The sequence below is a fragment of the Enhydra lutris genome, unplaced genomic scaffold (genome assembly GCF_002288905.1).
Source record: "Enhydra lutris kenyoni isolate GAN:26980312 unplaced genomic scaffold, ASM228890v2 scaffoldscaffold113, whole genome shotgun sequence".
In the NCBI taxonomy this organism is placed as follows: domain Eukaryota; kingdom Metazoa; phylum Chordata; class Mammalia; order Carnivora; family Mustelidae; genus Enhydra; species Enhydra lutris.
Genome location: NW_019154197.1, coordinates 721038 through 746826, shown reverse-complemented (window position 1 = coordinate 746826; position 25789 = coordinate 721038). Strand labels below are relative to the sequence as shown.

Here is a 25789-nt window from a genome sequence, read left to right as displayed (position 1 = left end):
CTTTTCCTGTGAACCAGATAAGATTAACAGTCTGATTGTCAGGGGGCTTGTTTCCTTTGGAATATATATTAGGAAAAGCAGCAAAATGTAATGGGTTTGGAGTAAGGATTCCACAGTTCAAAAAGCCATTCCCCATATCGGTTAAATTCATTAGATAGCGTTTTGTACTCACATGTACTGTTAGAGTACAAATGCAGACCTCAAGCCCTGCAGAGTTTTGTTAAGCTGTATTTTTTGGTAGGGTTTTTTTTTTTTTTTTTTGGCTTTTTTTTTTTTTTTGGTAGTATAGTATATTAGATTTTTAAAAATCAATTTCACATTTCATCTCTTGCTTCTCTCTGATTTGAAATTATAAAGATTTATTTATAAGGATGGGTTTGTAATTTTTTAAAAAAGACTTTATTTATTTATTTGACAGACAGAGATCGAAAGTAGGCAAAGAGGCAGGCAGAGAGAGAGGGGGAAGCAGGCTCCCTCCTGAGCAGAGAGCCTGATGTGGGGCTTGATCCCAGACCCGGGGATGATGACCTGAGCTAAAGGAAGAGGCTTTAACCCACTGAGCCACCCAGGCGCCCCAGGTTTGTCATTTTGAACAGTAATTGATTTTTATTAACAGAGAACTACCTTCTTGTTTCCCCTGACACTCCTGGCTCTGGATTCACCATTCTTTCTATTTACTTTTCACGGTGTGGGATATACCTAATGCATTGTTGACTTTAGAAATTGCCAGAGTATGCTGAGAGTACCTCTCAAGATTTGCGCTTTTAGAGGTAGCTAGAGATAGCAAAAATTAATGGTGATCTCTTCCTGGTAAAGATGAAAAATTAAAATAATGAGTAGATTTTTCTCAAATTTATGTCTTTCTGTTAGAACTATAAACATAGTTCTAACATAGTTCATAGTTTATAGAACTTTTTTGTGCCAAGAGCTATAAAGGTGCATGAGACCTGTCCCCTTAGCTCTGAATGCTAACTAATACTCTAGGGGAGAGGATAAAGAAATCAATTCCGATAACATCAGGGTCTTGATAGGGTTAAGTATAGGACTTAGGGGAATTCACAGAGCCCTCCTGGTCCCAGAAAGTCAGAGACACTTTCTGGTGGAAGTAACATGCATGTGGAAAATGGAACGATGTCTAAATTAGCAAATCACTGTTGGTAATGATAATTATTACCATCTCACGAGCACTTGCATTATGTTGGACATAGTACAGAGCATCCGTTGGCATTCATTCTTAAAACAACCTGGCAAGGGTTATCCCATTTTACAGAAATGAAAGGTCAGTCTCAGTGGGATTATGTAACCCTGATTTCTGTAGCTAGTAAGTGGCATAACTGGGAGTTGGGCAACCACAACAGAAAATGTTGAAAACAGCTAACTATGTAAGTTCAAAAGCATATTTTCAGTTACAAGTATGTTCTTGATTTTATATCACATACATATTCTATAGGCAAACTTTCTATGAATGAATTGTTCCTAGTTCATATTCTGAAATTAAATAGGTCAGTAGATTAGTTCTAAATATTCTACACCTTACCAACTTGAGCTCAGCTGTAAGATGAAGAAGTTAATCATATGTCTCAAATTTATATTTTTAAAATGAATTTCACTTATGTGTTATTGATTGAATTTTTTTTCACCTTTGTTCAAGTTGTTGATTCTTATAATCCTAAAAATGCAATACCCCATTCTCAATTTTGACAAAATAACTTTGGCTATAAAATTACTATGAAAACTTTAAAGGGTAATAAGCATGAATAATTTTCCTTTTTCTCCTTTAGTTTGGGATGTGGGCAGGTCAGCTTGGGGACGGAAGAGCTCACCTAATTGGAATTTACATGAACAGGTACCACGTGTTTTCTGGTATAATAGCTTTTCTGCTAAATAGTAACATGAATCTTCTAATACTTAGATTTCTTTGTTGTTGTTGAAGGCAGGGTGAAAAGTGGGAGCTCCAATTAAAGGGCTCAGGAAAGACTCCATACTCCCGGTACAGTTGGTATTTTTTTTCAGTCATCTAAATAAAAATTGATGTTGTCTTCATTACAACTGAAAACCTTTTTTTCTCTTATTTGACCTAGAAGTGGTGATGGCAGAGCTGTACTTCGTTCCTCAGTGAGAGAATTTTTATGCAGCGAGGCTATGCACTCTCTTGGAATTCCAACTAGCAGGGCTGCAAGGTAATTCCTTTTTCCTTGAAGCTGACTTTCAGGAATGCGTCATGTTATCTGCAGACATGTGTCAGTAAATTGAGCCGATAGATCTATGGTAGCATGATTTCTCATTGTTTCTTATGGTTTCAGGTACTTCTTGGTAGCTTGCTAGGAGTGAACATGTAACTTTAATTGTTGGATTCTCTTATGTTTCAGTCTGGTTGTGAGTGATGATGAAGTATGGAGAGATCAATTCTACAATGGAAACGTTGTGAAAGAAAGAGGTAATAATAATTTTTAGAATATACATAAAATTAGGCTAAGTTCTTAAAGAAGAACAGATCCTGGACATCTTTGCAGTCTTTTTAAAATATGAACTTTGGGGGCGCCTGGGTGGCTCAGTGGGTTGAGCCTCTGCCTTTGGCTCAGGTCATGATCGTGGGTCCTGCTCAGACCTCTGCTCAGCGGGGAGCCTGCTTCCCCTTCTCTCTTTGTCTGCCTCTCTGCCTACTTGTGATCTCTGTCTGTCAAATAAATAAATAAAATCTTTAAAACAAATTAAAAAAAAAAGTGACCATGGTTCTTTAAGATATAATTGTATCACTAGGATATTACCATAGGATATCCTTTCCTACATCCTTACATCACTAGCCCTTTGGTTTCAAACATAGACATCTGGGAAGTGAAAAAAATGTTTATGGGTAGCCAGCAAAATGTTACAAAGCTGGAACCCAAAAGTTCATACACTTTCTTCTAAGGAGAGACCCTCAGACCTTTCCTCAGAGCCTGAATCCTCGCTCTTCATGCTTGCTTCTGATTGATTCAGTTAACTTTTTCCTCAGCCTTTAGTAAGCCAGAAATTAAAAAATTAGGAAGGGGTGAGATTTGTGCTGTAGGGCAGCAAAGAGAAACAGCGAGAGAAACTTGACCTTGAATGGAAGAGACCTAAAAAATCAATAATAAGTGTATTTGATTGATGGATTGATTGTAAGCTCTACACCAGCATGGGACTTGCACTCGTACCCTGAGATCAAGAGTTGCACGCCTGAGGTGCCTGGGTGGCTCAGTGGGTTAAAGCCTCTTCCTTTGGCTCAGGTCATGATCTCAGGGTCCTGGGATCGAGCCCCACATCGGGTTCTCTGCTCAGTGGGGAGCCTGCTTCCTCCTCTCTCTCTGCCTGCCTCTCTGCTTACCTGTGATCTCTCTCTGTCAAATAAATAAATAAAATCTTAAAAAAAAAAAAAGAGTTGCATGCCCTACCGATTAAGCCAGCCAGCCACCCAATATTAAACTTATTCAACAGTTTAGAAAGCAGAGCCACTGAGGGCTGCTGAGAGCCCTGCCTGCTCTGTTGGGTCCCATGGACGTCATTGCATGACCAGGCAACCGTTTTTGCTGATGATCACGGTGATTCACTAAGGGCACGTATTATATTCTTTATGCTTTAGCGTCTAATATGTTTTGACAAGATTTTCATAAAAAGCAATCCCCCTAAAATATTCATGCTTGAAGGAGTTAAGGGTTATTTACCTTTGAGATTAGGAAGGATTTCAGTTGGGGGAGAAGAGTGTGCACACACAGAGAGCAGAGAATAGCACAAAGGCCCAGAGGTAGCAGTGGGGGTGGGATTGTGTGGAAAGGTGGCACCAACAGAGCAGGAGGCTTTGTTTTCTGGAATAGACCTCATCTTCACATCCAAACACATGCAAGGACAGCATTCTTTTTGGGGAAAAAAACATGCATTCTCTTTACTAATTGTATTACTAATGCCTATAGTCAAAACACAAAGCAGCAAAAGAAGGCCGCAAACACTAACACAAAAATACATAGATTCACTGTCTTTCTTCCGTGTTTCATAAGTTAGAACGTATGCAAACGTTTATTTATTGAAGTGAGTTTTCAATTAGTTACACCAAGAGAAGGCACGTGCGGGGACTATGCCATGTAAATCATTTACTAATGCCCTATTTCAGGATGACATATGGGGAAGATGTCACAACAGAGGAGACAGTGGGAATCCCGTGTTTGGAGCCTAACAGTTTAACTGAGCAGCCTTTAGGGAGGTTAGAGCCTTCATATTTATGAAAGTGTTGTGGTTCCTGACATTTGAACCGATTCAAGGCTTAAAGAAATAGAGAAAAATCCTTGATCCTTTCTAGGGTATCATTAGTTGCTTTTCTGATAAATTGGGTGCCTGTATTATTTTTTTACTAAAATAATTTAAATTTTTAGAAAAGTATATTATGCTGTATTTGCAGTTTAAAATGCTAAAAATATGCTAAAATGTGTGTTTTTCAGGTGCAATAGTGCTGCGTGTTGCAAAATCATGGTTTAGAATTGGATCATTAGAAATTTTGGCTCATTATGGTGAACTGGATTTACTAAGGTTAGAAAATGATTTTTTTTTAATGATAGGAGATAATTAAAAAATGCTTGTATATGTACTATGAAGTTAAAATATTTTTGGTTTTCTTAGAAGTTAAAATCAAATATTTCAATTAATAAATATTTTTAACACTCACTACATGTGGGTTTTCTAGGAGGCTGAAAGAAGTGTGAGACCCAGTAGACCTTTTGCTCAAGGAATTTTTAATCTGATATGCAGCCCAGTTGTAGCTGAGGGCCTCGTGCCATTTGGAGCCCTGGGTGGAAGTGATTCAACCCCCCTCCAAATCCACAGTCTACAGAGATCAAAGATCTCCTTTCAACTTCTGGGTTCCCAGAGTGTGTCTTCACTCTCGTGTCTCTTCCCCAGACTGCGGTTTTGACACCTGTGAGATGCCTGCTTTGCTCTGGGTTGACCCACAGCTGAAACGCAGCCCCTTCAGAAGGACAAAAGCAGGCAAACAAACAGGCAAATGTACATAGAGCATTTAAGAACAGAATGTGTCTCACTGAAGTTTTTCTGCAAGGAGCACAGAGGATGGCTTCAAAAGAGCAAAAGCAACGGATTCTTGCTCTTGCATCACACAGTACAGCTTCCAGCATTTTGTGATGTCTTAGTGCCTGCAGCGTCTCTACTTACACAATTCCGTCTTCCTCAGGCCGATTTAACAAGAGGTGTCTTCAGGCAGAAACATTTCCTTCTTTCAGAGGAATTCTGCTTCCTTTTGTTAAGATAACACAGTTGGAAAAAGTTCTAAAAAGTCACATAGATTCTCTTAGACAAACTAGAGCCCTTGGGGTGTGGATCCTGTGTTGTAGGTGTCAGCGCGGGAAGTCCCGACGCCTGGGCCGCGAAGGATGCGGGGAGAGAAGCCCCGAGGAAAATGAGGAAGCAGAGTGGAGAAGTCATCACACTGGCCAGAGCCGTCTCTGAGTCTCTTACTTAGCAAATGTTCTCTGAGCTCCTGGTCATCCTCCTTGTTGAGAAGAGTTGTCTGCGCTCACTGGGCATTATTTCTAACTTCCCATTTGTTTTTTGGGTCCCTTCTGATTGGATTCACGATGTCACTGAAATTGTCCCATCTGGTGGTAGTACTTCTATAATAGTTCACTTATTTCTCTGACATTTGATGTATATTAGTGACCGCCGCCTCCTAAAAATCTATCGGCTCACGTAACCACATATATATTCCTTTTCGTTTCCCAAATGCTTGCAACAGTTCTTGACATACAAGCACTTATTCACATGATTAAATTATTAAATGATTAGAAAAATACATATATACACGAACTCTAATCCATTCCTTTTGTTTTGACTGGCTTTTAATAATTCCCTAGTCGCATCTACAACCCCCAGTCTTTTTTATGGCTTCTTTCTTATCCAATACATTCAACACTATAGTTAGTTGACGAGTCAGTTAAAATAGGGAATAAAAAATATGATACACAGACAAATAACTTTGAACACTGGACAGTCTTTTGCCACCCCCCATTTGTGAAGCCTTATGAAGCCTTATGAATAATAAATAATTATTCCCTGCTCTGTTATCTGTGTAACTTTTATATTCTGTTATTGGATGTGTTACACTGTAATGTCTATTTCTTCGTGTGTTCTTCTCCCTAATGGGCTCTGTGTGCTTTGAGATTTGGGTCCTCTGGATCTGGGTCTTGGCATCCTTTCCCCCGGTACGTGCACATGGTGGGGCTTACAGTAGGTGTGCATTTGTAATACACATGGTGGAATCTAATACTGTCTTAGAAACTCATTTCCCGTTTTGACTGGTATTGAGGAAGTATTTCTCTATGGCTGTTTTTTAGAGTAAAATCTTATTTTAATTCTTAAAATTTGAAGTTTGAATCTAGTGGCTTCCTGGATGTCAAGGGTGGATTTAGATAATTTGATATGGGGGGACGCTGATGCTTTCTCCTTCTTTTCTCCAGGACGTTACTAGACTTCATCATACAGGAGCATTTCCCCTCAGTAAAGGCCACAGAACCTAACAGATATGTGGTAAGTTTGTTCAGAGAAAGAGAAAGGTCAATACTCAGTTTTCTCTTCTGGCCCGCCAACATCAACGGTTACAACTTAGAACTTGACTGGGTAGGTAGGAAAGGAAATGGAGTGCACTTTGAACATTTTGTTAGGTGAGGGGAAGGTGAACCACTTCATAAACAAGACACAGATAAGAAAGTTGTTTTGTTTGAAAGGTATCCAGAGAAAAAGAACAGGTGCTACTACCTCCTGACTCTGGACGTGATGTTTTGCACACATGTTTTGTAACTTGATCTTATGTAGTCTTTTCTCACACGTGAGAAATACAGATATTTCTGTAGTAGTAGTAGTTCTAAAATAAACACAATACATAACAGGAAAATGTGATTTTCTATTCTTGTGGAAATGATTTGGTCTTCATAACCCTCTTTCATTCTCTTAGCAGCCACAGCGAAGGGAATTCCATTATTTTTCTTTGTGATTCATTTCAAAGTTTAAGAACTTACTTTGCTTACATTTAACTCCCTTGTGCTGAATTCTAAGGCTTTTCCTGTTCTTATTGGACATGGAGAAGGCCTGGTAATAATACTATGTCTGGGCCTTTATTTATTATTTCTCAGTGACTAATTCCATATTCTTCCATTTTTTTTCTTACATTTGTTAGTTTCCATTCCTTTTTCATCTTTTGATATCCTGAATTCTTTCCATGTTCTCCCCACGACTTAGCAGAAGATCCTAAAAGAGTATACATTCCTGAAAATCTGAAAAATTTCTAAATTTTATTTTAGGAGTTTTTCTCTATGGTGGTATCAAAGACGGCACAACTCATTGCCTTGTGGATGTCTGTTGGTTTTGCTCATGGTAAGTCATCTACCGATGCTTCATTTTCCTGATGAGAAAGTAGAGTTAATTTGTTGAAGCAGAACACTCCATTTTTGTGTACTTCAAAACATTCCTGCTGATGAGCTTAACATTTATGACGTATGAATTTGTTTTTAGCAACAGAGAAGCAATTTTCTTGTGTTTAAAATGGTTTTGAATGGAACGGTATGCACAAGATAGAATAAGCATCCTCAATTCAACGAGGATGTTATTACCTGTAAAACTTTCTTTTTTTAAAAAAAGATTTTATTTATTTAAATATTTTAAATAAATTATTTAAATATTTAATACAAATATTTTATTAATAAAAATAATAATTCAAAAAATTAATAATAAAATTATTTATTTAAAATAAATATTTAAATAAATAAATAAATAATTTTTTTTTTTTTTTAAAGATTTTACCTATCTATCTGACAGAGATCACAAGTAGGCAGAGAGGCAGGCAGAGAGAGAGGAGGAAGCAGGCTCCCTGCCGAGCAGAGAGCCCGATGCGGGGCTCAATCCCAGGACCCTGGGATCATGACCTGAGCCGAAGGCAGAGGCTTTAACCCACTGAGCCACCCAGACGCCCCTTATTTATTTATTTTAGAGAGAGAGTGCACAAGAAGGCAGAAGGGGAGGGGCAGAGGGAGAGGGAGAGGGACAAGCAGACTCCATGCTGAGTGCAGAGCCTGACCCTGGAAGCTGGACTTGATTTCACAATCCCAAAGATCGAGACCTGAGTCAAAAGCAAGAGTTGGACGCTTAACCAACTGAACCACCCAGGTGCCCCAGCCTTAAACGTTTTCAACCACGTGGCTACACGATATATTTTGGTCACTTTAAAACTGTTTTTAAAATCTCAATTATAAAAGCACTGTATGCTTATGGTAAAGAATGGTAAGTATAGGGCGCCTGGGTGGCTCAGTTGGTTAAGTGGCTGCCTTAGGCTCAGGTTATGATCGCAGGGTCCTGGGATCAAGTCCTTGTCTGGCTCCCTGCTCGGTGGGGAGCCTGCTTCTCCCTTTGCCCCTTCCCCTGGTCATGCTCTCTCTCTCTCTCTCTCTGGCTCACTCTCTCAAAGAAATTTTAAAAATCTTTAAAAAAAGGAATTAAAAGTATACAGAAGTGAGTGTAAATTCCATTCTCCAGGGTAATCATTACTAACCATTTTATATCAATATTTTTGGACTCTTTTAGGATGATACTCATACACATTCTGTAAAAAACAGGGCTGGCTTGTGTGTTTGAAACCATTTAGCGTGTGTAGTTGCATAGGAAGGAATATCTGCTCAAACTAAGAATAACTGAAAAACAAATCACGTATGTTCTAATGTCTCTAGATGAATACCTAAAGGGAATCCCACAGTGAGAAACTTCTTGAAATCCACTTAGCTGATCACACACATAGTCTGTGTATCTGTCTTGGAGTGGGTTGGGGTAGGGAGAGCAGGGTAGGTGTTTCAGAGTTTTTGCTGTTAGGAACCATGGTACAGTGACTACCTTGCAACTGTATCTCATATTCCTGAAGGCAACTTTTGAGGACAGATCCCTAACATAGGATGGCTGGGTTAGAGAGTCTGTACACTTAACATTTTGATAAACAGGGCCATCTTGCTCTGAAAAACACTGAAACCCGATAGCAGACACAGTTGCCAAATATCTTGTATTAGGCTGGCGTATCCATTCCCCGGCTTCCTCCTACCCCACACTCTGGCCACCAGCCCTAGCCCCCTTGCCTGGGAGGGCACACTCCCTCCCCCTTCTGCTAGGGTCTGCAGCTGAGGACTGTAATGGGAGTGCATATCCATATTTTACCCTTTTCCCATCCTTTGGAAATAAATTCATCTTATTCCTTTACTAGTTTCACTTCCATTCCGAGTAACGTATATTTTTTTAAACAAATGCAAGAAATTGAGGATAAGTAAGAAGAAGTTGTATTTCTTGGGGCTTTTGTTCTGTAGTATTTGAAATCTTTATGGGGTGAGGTATAAAACAAAAGGGTAAATGTAGTTAAAAGATGTAGTTTTAATATATATTAGGTATTTGATATCACGAGTTAAACTTTCAATTGATAACCCAATTTTATTTCACTTCCAAAACAAATGCATTTCCATTTTCCTATTCTTGATAATTTCATACATTTAAAAATGCTTTATTATTTTATTACCGTGATTTTGGAATCTTTTTGTTGTGGTTTCAGGTGTTTGTAATACTGATAACTTCAGTTTGTTATCCATTACAATCGACTACGGCCCATTTGGTTTTATGGAAGCCTATAACCCAGGTATGTGTGATTTATATGTAAATATGTATGTGTGTACACACATATATCTTATTTCACCAAAAAATGATTACAGGTTTATTTTAGATAAGTTGTTATAGCTAATACAGTGTTGAGGTAGTAGAAAGAATTGGGTTCATTGATAAAATGGTCACTTTATGTAGTACTGAATGTTCCAGGTGCTATAGGGAAACAGAAATGAGCCCTTCGCGGTCTCTGCCCTTAAGGAATTACATATTAGAGAAGATGACAGGGAGGCAGTAGGGAACCTGTGTGAGACAGATGCAGGTTTGACTTCTGGCATCTGAGCCACAGTGGCTCGGTGCCCTTCCCTGGACAAGTTACTTAACTTCTCACGTTACCAACCTATAAAATGGAGGCCATAGTAACACAGTCCTTGCAAGGAGAGATCCAAGCAGGCTTTGTGGACAGTGTGATACTTGAGGTGGGATTTGAAGGACATTTATGATCACCTGAAAATATATATATATATATTTTAAGATTTCACTTGAGTGCAAGAGAGAGCAAGCATGAGCAAGGGAAGGAACAGAGGGAGTAGGAAAGAGAGAAGCAGATTTCTCACTGACCAGGGAGCTGGATGCAGGACTCGATCCCAGGACCCTGGGATCTTGACCTGAGCTGAAGGCAGACGCGTAAGAGACTGAGCCACCCAGGCGCCCCTGATCACCTGAAAATTCTTACATAGTAGAACTATATTCCTCTATTAGGCAAATATTCATATTTAAAAAGAATTTCATGTGTATGGGTAGTAAGTGTTTATGTTAATTTTTAGTTAAATGTTTAACATCAGAAAGATTTAATAAATGTAAACATATCTAATGAATATAAATTTATTAAGCTTAAATATAAACTTAGAAAGGGAGAGGACATTTATTACAATTATCTCCACTATGAAAGGCTAGTAATGGGCATCTGGATGGCTCAGTTGTTAAGCGTCTGCCTTTAGCTTAGGTCATGATCCCAGGGTCCTGGGATCGAGCCCCGAGTCAGGCTCTCTGCTCAGCAGAAGGCCTGCTTCTCCCTCTCCCACTCTCCCTGCTTGTGTTCTTTCACGGTCTCTCTCTAAATAAATAAATAAAATCTTTTTTTTTGTTGTTTTTTGTTTTTTGTTTTAAAGATTTTATTTATTAGAGAGCGAGAGAGTGAGAGCGTATGAGAGGGGAGAAGGTCAGAGGGAGAAGCAGACTCCCCATGGAGCTGGGAGCCTGATCCCACTCAGTCCTGGGACTCCAGGATCATGACCTGAGCTGAAGGCAGCCACGTAACCAACTGAGCCACCCAGGTGCCCCTAAATAAATAAAATTTTTAAAAAGGCTAATATTTTTTATTTTAAACAGATTTTGTCCCAAACACATCTGATGATGAAAGAAGATATAAAATAGGAAATCAGGCCAATATTGGGATGTTTAATTTAAACAAGTTGTTGCAAGCTTTAAATCCATTACTGGATCCTAGGCAAAAGAAGCTGTGAGTAAATCCAAAATCCACTAATTAAATCTGTATGAAATTACATTTGTATAATGATCATTTTTTCAAGCTAACATTTTAAGAACCATCTTAATATTTAGTCTTTAATAATGAAGCCATTTCAAATTGTATTTTTGTCTAGTACAGTTTTGGCTTTTTCCCACAGTTATTAGGATGAAGTGTTTCCCTATTTATTGCTTTTTAGGTGTTGTGAAATTTTAGCTTATTTCTTCTTTGATCTAAGGGTTATTTATCACTGTTTTTCTTAATATCTAATAATTGGGCTCACTTTAGTCATATATTTTTATATGTGTTTGGTAAAATATACTATTTAAAATGTGTTAAGGTTTCTTTATGACCCCCAAATAATGAATTTTGTGCATCTGTACTCAAAGGTTTTACTATATCAAATTGAGTGTATTATTCAAGGCCTTTATGACTTTATTTTTTTATTTATTCAATAAATTTGATGCGTTAGAAATGTGTATTAAAATCTCCCACTTTGGGACGCCTGGGTGGCTCAGTTGGTTAAGCGGCTGCCTTCGGCTCGGGTCATGATCCCAGCGTCCTGGGATCGAGTCCCATATCGGGCTCCTTGCTCGGCAGGGAGCCTGCTTCTCCCTCTGTCTCTGCCTGCCTCTCTGCCTACTTGTGATCTCTCTCTCTCTCTCTCTCTCTGACAAAAAAAAAAAACAAAACAAAAAAAAAACCTCCCACTTTAATTGTATTTTTACTAAGTAGTTTTTTCTGATGGTTTTAAATTTTAATATTTTGCTATTGTATTATTGGTACACACAGGTTTTTACTTATATTTCCTTAAAAAAAAAAGTGCCTTTTAGCCTAAAACCATGACCCCCTTTATCTTGATTTAGCCTTTTAACTCCAATTTTCAATTTATCTGATATTAATATTGCAATTCTTGCTTTCTTTTCGTTGGATTTGCCTCGAGTCTCACTTTGTTTTTCTACCTTTGTCATTTGTCTTACACATATAGCCAGGTTTTAACTTAATGTGATGGTTTCGGTTTTAATGTGTGTAGGCTGTTTACATTTATTGTAACAACTGATTTATTTTATTCCTGTCTTATACTCTGCTTTATCTCTATTTTATGTATCAGTTCCCCGCCACCCCACCGGCTTTCCTTATCTGTTTATGATTTGAGAAGTTCATTCATCACTCCCCCACCTCGATTTGGAAACTGCTGTATTCTCCACCTGCCGCTGGTAGTTATCTTCCTTTTCCTGCCACTTTCTCTACTGTTATGGGAAAATGAGTTTCCAAGTACTTTTCCTTCACTAAGATTCTATTGACTTATGTAAGTTTTCTCCTCCATTTCAGTGAGACTCAGTTCTTTTCCTTTTTACCTCTAAGAACCCAACTGCCGGCCTTTGCTAATAAGGTAGCTTAGTATTTTGAATTTCAGACTATTGTAGGTTTTCCTACAAAGCGTAGGAAGTGTATCTCTCCCATCATAAGTCTTTGCCCTAGCGCTTCCCCCACCTGCACAAGCCCACATTTCTAATCATTTCACTGCTGGCCACCGCTTTTTATTCAGGGTTTCATCTTGAAGTCTCTGTTTCAATTACTCTATTATTTCCCTTAGTGGGGTATAGAGGTGATGTATTTTCTGAATTCTCGCATAACCGTTAGTATTTTTATTTTACGCTGACAGATGACTGAGACTAGGGCCCTAGATTATGGATTCACTGGTATGTAACAGAAGCCCAAAATAATAGTAGTTTGAACAAGAGGGACATGGTTTTTCTCTCCCCTGAAAAGCGTGCAGGTTGGTAACTGAGGGCTGGTGGGGACTCTGCTGAGTCTCAGACGGCTTTGACTTTTCCATCCCACCATCCACTCACTGCTGAAGTCCTCAGGGTCCGGGATGGGGCACCATCTGGAACACCCAACTTCTGAGTGGCAGCGTGGAGAAGAGGCAAGTCTTCTCTATCGCAGGATACATGTCAGCGTTTGTACACATCTCCTCCCTCCTTCCCATCAGCCAGGACTTAATCATAGAGCCATCTGAGTGTAGGGGCCTTCCATTGTATCAGCCCAGCGGCACTGGTCCAAGTTTCCTTCCCTGTATGGTTACGGGTTCCGTTGCAAGATCTGGAAGGCGGAAGTGAGGCAGCGGCGTGGCTGCGCCCAGAAGGCCGGCCTGCAGCCAGGCCCCACTGCCGCTCGCGCGCACTGCCGTCCGTCTGTCCGTCCATCCGTCCGTCCATCTGCTGGTCCACGGTGTTGGTGTGGGGAGAGAGCCTGGGCCAGGGCGGGCACCGCCCCGTGGTGAGGAGCACAGGCTGATCGCAGCTGGCCTGCACCGCGGAGCTTGGACCCCTGAGGGACAGACTTGGGTTTCGGTTTGGGCAGATTCTGGCTGGTCTTCACTGTCTCCGGTCTCACATCCAATTTTCTGTCCTCTCCTCGCTGCCAGCGTTGGCCCCCAAACCAGACACAGAAAGAACAGGATGATACATCCTTCTTCACCGGCTCCCACAGTCACGGAAGGTCAAATCCTTCCGAAAAACCCCTTGTTCCGTGGCACCCACAGTGCTTCTGCTTCTCCGCCTGCAGCTACGTACCCAGCGAGGGAAATCTCTGCTTTTGCTTAACTGTTGACTTTCTTCCGTTCACTTCTTTTTGTGCTTCTGGCACTCCATTCTTGGTATGAATCCCTCTTCATTTGTCCCCAAGTCTCTTATTTTTTTTTTTCCTTATGCTTTCCATTTCTTTGCATTTTTGTGTAGGTTTTGTGGTATTTCTTCTCCCCAGTTTCCTAGGCCACTCAATTTGAGTCTCAGGAGTAACTGTCTTCCGTCTCAATCTACCCACTGAATTCTGTGGCCTGGAATACTGTCTTGGAGTTCCAGAAGGTCTACTGAGGCACAGTTTATTCTCCTGAAAGGTCTTACTATTGTTTTCATAGTGGTGTCTGTCTCCACTAGCCGTTCCATTGGGCTGAGAGCCAGCCGTTCTGGGGGTCTTCTGTTTCTGCTCTCTCTGGCTATGAGAGGAGAACATTTGGGCACTGCGTCATTTTCCTTTGCCTCTCCACTGGGGCTCCGCTCCGTTTAAGCTGTGGTACCCCTTTCACGGGCTGGCAGAGGACCCGCAAGCAAGTTTTTAGCTTTCCACTCGGCCTCTCGTAGGCTGTCTCTCTGCTCCCAGCTCTCCTCAGCAGCCAAGGCCAGCATTCTTCTACCTTCGGGGTAGAGAGGTTTTAGCAGCTCTCCTGCAGCCTCGTGGAAGCCAGGGAGCCCACTAATTTTTTCCAGTAACACTTATACAGGTAGGGCCCTTGATGTCTTTGCTCTGCTCAGCCATGCTGTACCTCAAGATTGAGGGCCTGTAGCCTTGCTCAGCCCCTCCAGGCCTGCCTGCCTCCTCCAGGCCCTACCAGCTCTGAGGCCCAGGAGAGGGGCTAAATTAGAGCAGGGAAGGGCAGGCACCAAAAATTCATTTGAACCACCGTCTTCCTTTGACATCTCTGGTTTAGTGTTTGGCCTTGAAGATTTTTAAAGGAAATCCCTTATCCCCCTTCGGGTGGTTCCTGTTGGGGGAGGGGCAGGGCTTCATGAGAGTACACAGTTCTTCTCTGGCTCCACTTAATTCCTCTCTGGGGGATGAAGGGTTAATGACCAGTTTGGTGAATTTGGGAGACGAATTTAAACCTGTGTGGCTCATCCTATTAATACCTCTCTTTCTGGAGATCCGCCCAACCAGAGAAAGCATACATTTTCTGCTTTTTTATATGACAATTTTACAGGGGTGTGCCCAAATGGGGGAGGCCCATAGATGTAACTGTTATTCTAGTAGTTGAGTGAATAAATCTTTCTAATGTAGGTACAAAACATTAACATGCCGATTGATCCATAGACTTAAGCCATATTTTCCAGACTAGCTTTTATCAATAATAAAGCTGAACTTTTAATCTCAGAGTCTGACTATTGTGTGATCTCTCCTTCTGAATTCAGGCTGAAGAAAAAAGGGTACATGGTTGCCTTTTTAAACAACAGAATAAATAATAAATAGACAACATTGTAGTGTTTATAATTAGTTACTCAAAATGAAATATCTAGCATATGGGGGTGCCTGGGTGGCTGAGTGGGTTAAGCCTCTGCCTTTGGCTCAGGTCATGATCTCAGGGTCCTGGGATGGAGACCAGCATTGGGCTCTCTGCTCAGCAGGGAGCCTGCTCCCCGGCCCCCCCCGCCCCCCGCCTGCTGCTCTGCCTACTTGTGTTCTCTCTTTGTCAAATAAATAAATAAAATCTTTAAAAAAAAAAGAGGAATATCTGGCATATGTATATGAATAAGCATGAATAATAATCTAAGTATGTTAATAATTATATAGAATGTTAAGATATTTCTTGATGTAACCACTGGGCATTGAACTCCTTGAGGGCCGGATCACAGTATAATCACTTCTGTGTCTCAGGGCACCTGGGTGGCTCAGTCAGTTAAGTGTCTGCCTTCGGTTCAGGTCATGATCCTGAGGTCCTGGGATAGGGCCCCGCATTTGGTTCCCTGCCCAGCATGGATTCTGCTTCTCCCTCTGCCTGCCACTCCCTCTGCTTGTGCTCTCTCTCTCTCTCTCTGTCAAATAAATAAATAAAATCTTAAAAAAAAATCATTTCTCTGTCCCTAATGTATTTGCCAGAAGATAAAGCATATTTTTCACTCTCTCCCCCACCTGTCCCCCAAATCTAAAATTGGATTTCCAGTACAAGATCCCAAGCGGAAGGCAAAGCATAGAGTAATTTCATTAACCCCAGGCAACAAAAAAAGATTACTACGATAAAGATAAAAGTTTTATATACCACCTATGGTTTTCTTAATTAATATAACTAAAGATATATTGGTAATGCATCGTAGTTCAAAATCGAAGCAATATAAAACAATATTCATTAAGCAGTCACTCTTGTCTCCATGAATTTTCTCTCCCTTTGCCTTGCAGAGTTCACTTATTTGCTCAACAAATACTTACTGAGGTCCTCAGTATGTGCCCGACACTGTTCTAAGTGCTAAGGGGACAGCAGTGAATCAAACAGCAGGATAGTTGGGCCTGTGCAGTGCTTGCTTCTGGTGGGAGAGAGTCACACAGAATAAATAATATCCATAGCTTATGAGAAGGAGATGAGTACAATGGAGAAACACTAGCAGGAGATAGGGAATAAAGGCAGCGGGGTTTGCAGTTTTAAAAGGATGGTCAGGACCTCACTCGGGCAAAGGGTTGAAGGAGTCGCAGGAGCAAACTACACAGATACCTGGGGGAAGAGTGCTCCGGGCAAGGGAACAGCCTGTGCAAAGTCCCCGAGCAGGTGTGTGGGGGGTGTTTAAGGAACAGCCAGATGGCTCCTGTGGCTGCCTCAGAATGAGCAAGGGGAAAATTTACGTGGGATGAGGTCAGTAAGGTAAAGAGGGGAGCTTCAGAATGAGTTGAGCTTTTGTATGATTTAAAATACATGTAAAGGGCACCTGGATGGCTCTGTGGGTTAAAGCCTCTGCCTTCGGCTCAGGTCATGATCCCAGGGTCCCGGGATCAAACCCCGCATTGGGCTCTCTGCTCAGCAGGGAGCCTGCTTTCCCTCCTTCTCTCTCTGTGTGCCTCTCTGCCTACTCGTGATCTCTGTCTGTCAAATAAATAAATAAATCTTAAAAAAAAAATACATTTAAGAATATTAAGAAATAGAAACTTAATTTGTTGGGCGCCTGGGTGTCTCAGATGGTTAAGTGTCTGCCTTCTGCTCAGGTCATGATCTCAGGGTCCTGGGATCCATCCCCACATCGAGTCGTTCCCCCCCACCCCCACCGCCCACAGCTGGCTCTGCAGGGAGTCTGCTTCTTCCTCACCCTCTTCCTCTCCCCCTGCTTGTGCTTTCTTTCTCTCAAATGAATAAATAAAATCTTCAAAAGAAAAAAAAAGAAAATTTGTTTAAAGATGAGTTTAAGGTTAAGAAGCTTTAATCTCTCAGAATGCTCATTGAATTGTACAATGCACATTCATGCATTTCACTATGTGCAAATTTTACCTCAATAAAAATAAGATTGTAAGACAAAAAAGGCTTTAATCTTCATATTTTTATGAAATATATGAATTGAGATTGATAAACGTAATTACCATATTTATATTTAATATGTGGAAAGTTCACGTTGTTCTTATAAAACATAATTCAAGAATGTTAATTTTGATCAAGTTTAACTGTCCTTCCTTTTTTCTCCCTGTAGAGCTGCTCAGATTCTTGAGGGGTATCCTGTTCTTTATTACACAAGGTTTGTCCTTTTGAGTAGAGATATTAAAGCATCCTGGTTGGTTTGAGGACAGTTCTTAAAATAGGGAGACTTTAATTGAACTGACATTTCTCTTTCAGATTTAGAGACTTGTTCAAAGCCAAACTGGGGTTACTTGGAGAAAGGAAGGGTGATGACGATTTAATTGCATTTCTCTTACATGTGAGTTTGTCATTTTATCTTTTTTTTTCCGACTAACATTTGAATTGTTAATCAGCATCTTCTTGAAGACTTGAGATTGATAAATTTAATTATTTTCATTAGCTCATGGAAAAGACAGAAGCTGATTTTACAATGACATTTCGGCAGCTCAGCGAGATTACTCAAAGCCAGTTAGAGGAGCTCAACATTCCCCAGGTAGTCATTTGTGACATTTTGTTTTCTCTTAATTAAGTTTTCTTTAACAGATGTATTGAGGTATAATTTACATGCCATTAAATCCCACTGGCCTTAAGTATATAATGCAGTGATTTTTTATAATTTACAGATTTGGGCATTTATCACCGTGATTTGATTCTAGAACTGTCCCCCCATCACCCTAAAAAGAAGATCCTTTGTGCCCATTTGCCATTAATCTCTGTTTCCACTCCTAGCCCCAAGCAGCTACTAATTTACTTTGTCTCTCCAGGTTTTCACTTTCTAGACAGTTCCTATAAATGGAATCATACAAAATGTGGTCTTTTGCACTTGGCTTCTTCATTAACTGAGTTTTGTGGTTCCTCCATCTTGTGACTGTTCAGCAGTGTTTCCTCCTTGTCGCTCAGTGGTACTCCCACTGTGTGGCTATTCCATCTTTTGTTGATCCATTTACCAGTTGATGAACATTTGGGTCATTTCCACTTCTTGGCTATTGTGAATAAATACTGCTCTGAGCATCATGTACAAGTTTTTGTGTGAACATGTGTTTTCGTTTCTCTCGGATAGACACTAGGAGTGGAACCGTGTCTTATTAATTTTTATATCCATCCCACCTGACAGTTCCCAGCACAGCACTGACGTTCTATAAATATTTGCTGAATGAATTCATGGATGACAAAATAAAATGCAGTTGCGAATTAAGTTTTTAAAAGTAAATTATATATTATTTAAAGGAAGGCTTTTGGATAATATAAGTACTCACGTGTAATCTCTGTAAAGACTTGGTTTATCTTAAATCATGCCATTACATGAATTTCCGTGAATTAGAATTTTAGAGTTGAAGGTTATATAAAGAAAAGAAAAACATATTCTATCTTAGTACTACTTCTATTTAAACTAGCATGTCTTAAAAAATCTGAATATTACAAGTTATTATTAAGGAACATAAAGTAACATGAAGTTAAAATAAACAACTAATATTCATATAATGAGCAGCCTATTACCACGTTTTCATTTAGCAATTCTGGGCACTGAAGATGATCTCAGAGCACCAGCTTTTCCCCGCCTGGGTATCCCAGTACCTTTTGAGACTGAAGAGGTAAGGTAATCTAACCACTTCTGAAAAAGCATGTGACATATTTAGCAGAGGTAACCCATCAAGTTTTCCTTCAACTTTCTAACATTTCCCTTTTTTTTTTTAAATTTTAATTTTTTAATTTAACATATAATGTATTATTTGCCCCAGGGGCCAACATTTCCCTTTTACTCCTGGGTACTTTGTACCTGCTGAGGTATCTGTGGCAACACCCCACCCATGAAGACAGCACTGGTCTGTTCACCTCAACTCTGATAACACTGCTTCCCTGGTGGCCCGGAGAACCCATGCCCCGAAGCCCTGAGGACAGCTCCCCAGGCTTCTAGCCAGTACCTATTAGTTGTCACATCATATACCTTTGTGAGAAGTTACTTTGTGGGGCACCTGGGCGGCTCAATGGGTTAAGCCTCTGCCTTCAGCTCAGGCCATGATCCCAGGGTCCTGGGATTGAGCCCAGCATTGGGCTCTCTGTTCCGCAGGGAGCCTGCTCCCCCTTCCTGTCTCTCTGCCTTCCCTCTGCCTACTTGTGATCTCTCTCTCTGTCAAATAAATAAATAAAAAATCTTAAAAAAAAAAAAAAAGGAAGTTACTTTGCTTCATAAATTACAGTGAAGTAGAAGCAACAAACTTGGGAGTAAAGACATTGTAGGTCGTGGCTTCTGAAGGGAGAGATGGAGAGAAGTAGCTCTTCCCAGTTTAATTGCCCCTGAGGGCTGTTTGTATAGATGAACGTGATTAATCAAGAAAAGGAAAAAATGGAATTATTTTCAGAAAACTATTTAAAATAAAAGTATCAGACAATTTAGATTTTTTTTAGACAAAACTTTTTAATTTGTAAAAATAAAAGGTTTGGGATTAGCTAAAATAAACAAGGTAGTATTTTATATATTTTTTAATCAAACTCAGTATTTTCTATCTTCCTTTCAGACACTGATTCAATGTGATTATTTTAAAAAAGATTTTATTTATTTATTTGACAGAGAGAGAGTGAAAGAGGGAACACAAGCAGGAGAATGGGAGAGGGAGAAGCAGGTTCCCCACTGAGCAAGGAGCCCAGTGTGGGTTTCCATCCCCAGACTCTGGGATCACCTCCTGAGCCGAAGGCAGTTGCTTAACCAACTGAGCCACCGAGGCGCCCCTCAATGTGATTTTTAAATGTTTTTCCCCAATATTTGTCTCGTGAAATAATTCCCATCCTTTTAAAAAGAAGATATGAGGAGACAATGGTTAATTTTGTCCTTTGTTTTATTCTTTATTAGTAACATGAATGATTCAGATTCTGAAAGAAGAAAAAGAATGGCAAGTGAGTAAACCTTTTGATTTTTTTCAACTTTAATGATTATCACATAAAAGCATGTAATTACTTGAGTAACAACTGATGGTTGTTTTTTGGTTTTTGTTTTGGGTTTGTTTTTTTTTTTTAAGATTTTGTTTATTTATTTGAGAGAGAGAGAGCACAAGAAGGGGAGGGTCAGAGGGAGAAGCAGACTCCCCACTGAGCAGAGAGCCGGATGTGGGACTCGATCCCAGGATTCGAGGATCATGACCTGAGCCAAAGGCAGTCACCAAACCAACTGAGCCACCCAGGCACCCTTATGGCTTGTTTTTAACTAGAATAATTCTAGTTGAGTATATTTTAGTTGAGTTGAAGTGTCAGCTACGAGCTTTTCGAAATGACCTTTAACGGAGTATAACAGTTCCACTTTTAATAAGTTTGCATATTGATGTTAAAAATAATATTGTCCTAAGAGATGGTAGAGAGACAAGGTAGTTTGGGTTATGGTGGGAAGAATGTGAGTCTGGGGATCTGGCAGATGAATCTCATCTTGCCACCTTTTAGCTGTATGATCTGAAAGATACTTAACTCTGAGTTTCAAGGCCCTTAGCTATTATAAAATGGGGATATTTTGCAGCGTTGTTATAATGAGAAATAATGTATGTAAAGTTTGCTGGTACAGTGCATGGGCCATAATATACATCCAGTAAATGATGGCTCTAAAAAGGAATCATCTCTATATATCGATTTCAGTTTATCATGTGACTTCACACTTGGATTGGAGAAGAACAAAAAGGAAATTAGTTCTTTCCACAGTGCGGATTCTAAGGAGATCAAAGAAGTTCAGACAGAAGGTCCAAGGTCCTTGAGTCCTGTTGCCTTCCTTAGGACTCGTCTAGAGAGCTAGTGTGTGTCGTCGGGGTGGCTGAACCGTGGGAATGAAATAAGGATGAAGCTCATATTCCACGTTACGTTACGGAATGAGATTCCTTCTTGAGCTCGGGGCATTATCATAGAAATAAAACCAAGTTTAGCTTTTACAGGGAAGTGAGTGATCTATTTGGGGCTCAGCATGGATTTCGTTGCCAGCCACCTCTTTGCCAACCACAGGTGCAGTCACACAGAATTCTTAAGCCAGCTCAGAATGTGGACACTCGGCAGTTAAGAGAAAGAAGAAATCGAAAGACCAACATGTGGTGGCAGTCTTTAGTTTCTGGATTTGTTTGCTTATGGCAGGATGGATGAGGTGGTTAATGAAAAAATGTAATGAACTCAAGGCTGCAGCTTTCAGTTACTTTAGAGAAGTAGTAATGCTGAAACAGTGTGTTCTCCAGGAAGGGAGAAAGATAAATTTCCACAAAGAGCAATGGTCTGATAAAAGTTCATAATGACAGCTCCGTTATTTTTTTAAAGTTACACTTCCATGTATTACTATATATTTAATTGATATGAAAATGCAAATATGTAAGAAATTGCACAAATTCATGTAACAGTGTGTCCAGGGATGTGGAATTGAACTGAACAGGCGTGAAGAAATAAAATATCTAAGAAGAGTGTCCAGTGTAGGAAGTCTTGTTCGTCATTTCCCTTACAGAGTCTTCATTTCTCACCTCTTGACCTGAGTTTCTTTTTTTAGAGGGGCAGCATGGCCTGGCCTCTGGGGTTGGACCAGCTGTACCTGAGCTCTGGTTCAGCTATTTCCTAGATGTTATTAAGTGGGTCAGTTGATTCCTTCATCCCTCTTTTTCTCTTTCTGGTGTATATATATACTTTTTTAAGTGGCTTTATTGAGGTATAATTTACATAACAAAATTCATTCATTTCTAGTATACAGTGATTTTTTTTGAACTAAATTAAAACTGTGCAATTGTGACAGTCCAGTGTGTGTGTGTGTGTGTGTGTGTTTAAAGATTTTATTTATTTATTTGACAGAGAGAGACAGCAAGAGAGGGAACAGAAGCAGGGGGAGAGGGAGAGGGAGAAGCAGGCTTTCCACTGAGCAAGGAGCCGGATATGGGGCTCGATCCCACGATCCTGGGATCATGACCTGAGCCCGAGGCAGATGCTTAATGACTGAGCCACAGAGGTGCCACAACAGTCCAGTTTTAAAACATTTTTATCCATTTGACCTCACTTTTGTTTCCTCATCTGTAAAACGCATTTACATCATGGATTGTTGCACAAAATCAGGGAGATCGTAGTTGGCACATAATAAGTACTCAGTACGTATCAGCTATTACGTTAGTATAGAGTACATTAAATATCTTTGTTTAATAGACTGGAATGACTATGTTTTTTTTTGTTTTTTTTTTTTTTTTAAGATTTTATTTATTTATTTGACAGACAGAGATCACAAGTAGGCAGAGAAGCAGGCAGAGAGAGAGGAGGAAGCAGGCTCCCCGCTGAGCGGAGAGCCCCATGCGGGGCTCGATCCCATGACCCTGGAATCATGACCTGAGCTGAAAGCAGAGGCTTTAACCCACTGAGCCACCCAGGCGCCCCATGACTATGTTTTTTAGAAACCCAAAGACTAAAAATATATTGCTGTTGTATATTGTTTCAAAACATTTAAAAAATCAATAGTAGGTTAGGGGAAGATTTTTTTTTAAGTATCCACGCCCAACGTGGGGCTTGAACTCACGAGCCTATAGTTAAGAGTTGCATGTTCTACCAGCTAAGCCAACCAGGGATTCCAGGGGAAGATTTGCTTTAAATATTTTTTGTAAATGCTCCAAGTTGCAAGCAAAGGGAACATCAAAGAGGAGTGTTTTAGTCTTAGATTTAAAAAAAAAAAACAACTCTATAAACTTTATTATTTTTAAGCCTCCAAATAACTTTATGATCATAAGCCACCAAAGGGCATTGATCACTTCTCTTCTGTGTCACATAGTGCCCACCCAGCCCAAGATCATAGTAAAATTTTGTTTAATAAATGCTTTTTATTCCCGTCATTACTGTGCCCTGAGAACAGCCATTGTGGCTCCCGCATTATATGACTGGGCTTATATTGCTGGGGGGAGGTTTTAAAAAGCTCTAAAACAGCCGCATCTACAAAAAAGCCCAACTTGCATCCGCATAATTCTGCTTTCTTTGTGCCTAGCTGTGAATGTGTGGCACATGCTCAGGAGAAACTTTGCTTGTTCTTAGAACAGGTGTTTTAGCACTCCAGGCCAACTATGTTGAAATCCTGGGTGTGCGCCTCATTGGAAAATACAACCCCAGGCCTAGTTCGCAGACTTCCCCATCTGTCACCTTGCAAATGGCATGCTCACTGATCACGGAGAATGAATTGGCCCAGACTGGGATTGGCTCTGCACAAACTTCTCTTTGGGAAAAGAACACACAGAGAATGCTTGTATGATTGCAAGTCTGAGACATTTCCTTTGTGTGGTAAGGACTCTGGATAGAAATTAAGCAAGATCATTTGGGAATCGAGGTGAAAGTGCTCTCTGTTAAGGGGGTAGTATAAATTTAAACTGTGACCTCAAGTAGATATTTCAGACCTGACCTTTTGTAGATAATAGAATAAAAGAAAAATTTCCTTCTTAATTCTTCTTCCTGGACATTAAAAAAAGAGGGAAACAGAAGGAACAATGGAAGATGCTATATTTATAATAATTTTTCTCTTCAAGTATTTTAATAACTATTTAACAATGACAGTAAGATTTATTTTTATTGAGTTAAATAAAGGATAAATAGAACTACCATTTTCCAGTTGCATTGCCAGCCTATGAGAGATTAGTTGTGTTTAATAATTTGAAGAGTTTAGTGTTTTATGATCATCGAGTCTGCTGACTTTCTGATATGTTAATTTTTTCAAATTGGATGGTAGCAATGACATGCTTTATTTATATTATGATATAGTCAGTAAATCATAGTTTTAAATCTCTTCCAGCACTAAATTTGCTTCTTCAGAAAAATATACTCAGCCCCTATTACATGCCCCCCTTTTTGTACAGTCACATTGTTCAAAGCTAAAACTACAAAGAGAATTTGAGACACCCCAGTGGATCAGGGAGTACCACATTACATGGAACTCTGGCAGGGTTTGTGTGTGGACATAATCCTCATAACCCACTGCTTAAAATTAAAAGTTGAGAAAGTTCCCAAGTAGGTAAAAATGTACAGAATCCGGGGTGCCTGGGTGGCTCAGTGGGTTAAAGCCTCTGCCTTCGGGTCAGGTCATGATCTCAGGGTCCTGGGATCGAGCCCTGCATCGGGCTCTCTGCTCAGTGGGGAGCCTGCTTCCTCCCTCTCTCTCTGCCTACTTGTGATCTCTGTCAAATAAATAAATAAAATCTTAAAAAAAAATTAAAAAAATAAAAAAATAAAAAAAAAGTACAGAACCCAATAACTCCTCAAAGAATCTTAAAAACAGATCTACAATTTTCTGATTTCCAAGTAGTTTGTATGTTTATTTCCATATATATACAAATGCATATTTATATATTTATAACTTGGTCCAAAGCACTTCTGCTTTTGTAGCTGAGATTTCCAGTATGTTTTAACAATATTTCATTGCTAGGTTTCTATGAAATGCCTGTCTATGAAATGCCCTATGAAATTCCTAGGTTTCTATGAAAGTTTTGGTCAAACTTTTCATTGGAAAGCTCCACTCTCCCTCTGCCTATGCTAAGAATTTCCACAATTCCCTTTGCATGCTCGTTTCCTTTTTGTTTGTATGTATTTTCTATGTATATGTGTTTTATTTTAAACAAGTACTGTATGAATTCTTTAAAATTTGAAAAATGCAAACTGATAGACCAAAAAAAAAAAAATCCCATTTTCCCAAACATAGTTATTATTTACTAGTCTCTCTTTTTCTGTGAGTATTGATTAGGAAAAAAATGTAGTAGTAATCATACAATGGTATAATTTAGGTCTTTCTTTCTTTTGCTAAAAGTAAACAAGGCATTTTCTCATGCTTTTATAATGTAACATTTTTAACGGCTGCACAATATTTCTTAGAAAGTGTATGCAGTGTTTTATTCCCCTACTAAGTATTTAAAATGTTTCTAGTTTTCCTTAATATAAATAATAACTTTTTTTTAAAGATTTTATTTATTTATTTGACAGAAATCACAAGTAGGCAGAGAGGCAGGCAGAGAGAGAGAGGAGGAAGCAGGCTCCCTGGGATCACGACCTGAGCGGAAGGCAGAGGCTTTAACCCACTGAGCCACCCAGGCGCCCCTAAATAATAACTTTTTATGTTTAAATCTGTTTTCATAGACTATGCTCCTACAGAATCACTGGGTCACAGGGCACTTCTTATCATATCATTAAATTATACGTCATATCTTAGAAGATCGTTAAAACCAAGTTGAAAGAATTTGTATATTTCCTCCATTCAAGTAGCTCAGCAAACTGTTGAGAATCACAAAATGATGATTCCTGGAGTCCACTCAGAATTTCTTTTGTGCTAGTGAGGAGAAGTATCCCTCCTCTCCACTCAGTGGATAAAATATTTTAAAAAAGGCTCTTCTCGGGGCACCTGGGTGGCTCAGTGGGTTAAAGCCTCTGCCTTCGGCTCAGGTCATGGTCCGAGTGTCCTGGGATCGAGCCCCACATCGGGCTCTGTGCTCTGCAGGGAGCCTGCTTCC

At 39.8% G+C, this 25789-nt stretch overlaps 1 protein-coding gene across 6 annotated transcripts in view; it reads left to right on the top strand.

The window, feature by feature from the left end:
- Nucleotides 1-25789, top strand: part of LOC111139706 (UPF0061 protein ETA_18310-like) — a 38170-nt gene that overhangs the window by 5641 nt on the left and 6740 nt on the right. For all 6 annotated transcript variants that reach the window (XM_022492049.1, XM_022492048.1, XM_022492053.1 and 3 more), the window contains 14 exons: nt 1782-1846; nt 1934-1990; nt 2082-2180; nt 2370-2437; nt 4452-4539; nt 6480-6549; nt 7320-7392; nt 9599-9682; nt 11038-11167; nt 17398-17442; nt 17541-17622; nt 17725-17817; nt 18837-18916; nt 20173-20216. In XM_022492049.1, coding sequence (XP_022347757.1) covers nt 1782-1846; nt 1934-1990; nt 2082-2180; nt 2370-2437; nt 4452-4539; nt 6480-6549; nt 7320-7392; nt 9599-9682; nt 11038-11167; nt 17398-17442; nt 17541-17622; nt 17725-17817; nt 18837-18916; nt 20173-20216 — 1078 coding nt within the window. The remainder of the gene's footprint in view (nt 1-1781; nt 1847-1933; nt 1991-2081; nt 2181-2369; nt 2438-4451; nt 4540-6479; nt 6550-7319; nt 7393-9598; nt 9683-11037; nt 11168-17397; nt 17443-17540; nt 17623-17724; nt 17818-18836; nt 18917-20172; nt 20217-25789) is intronic.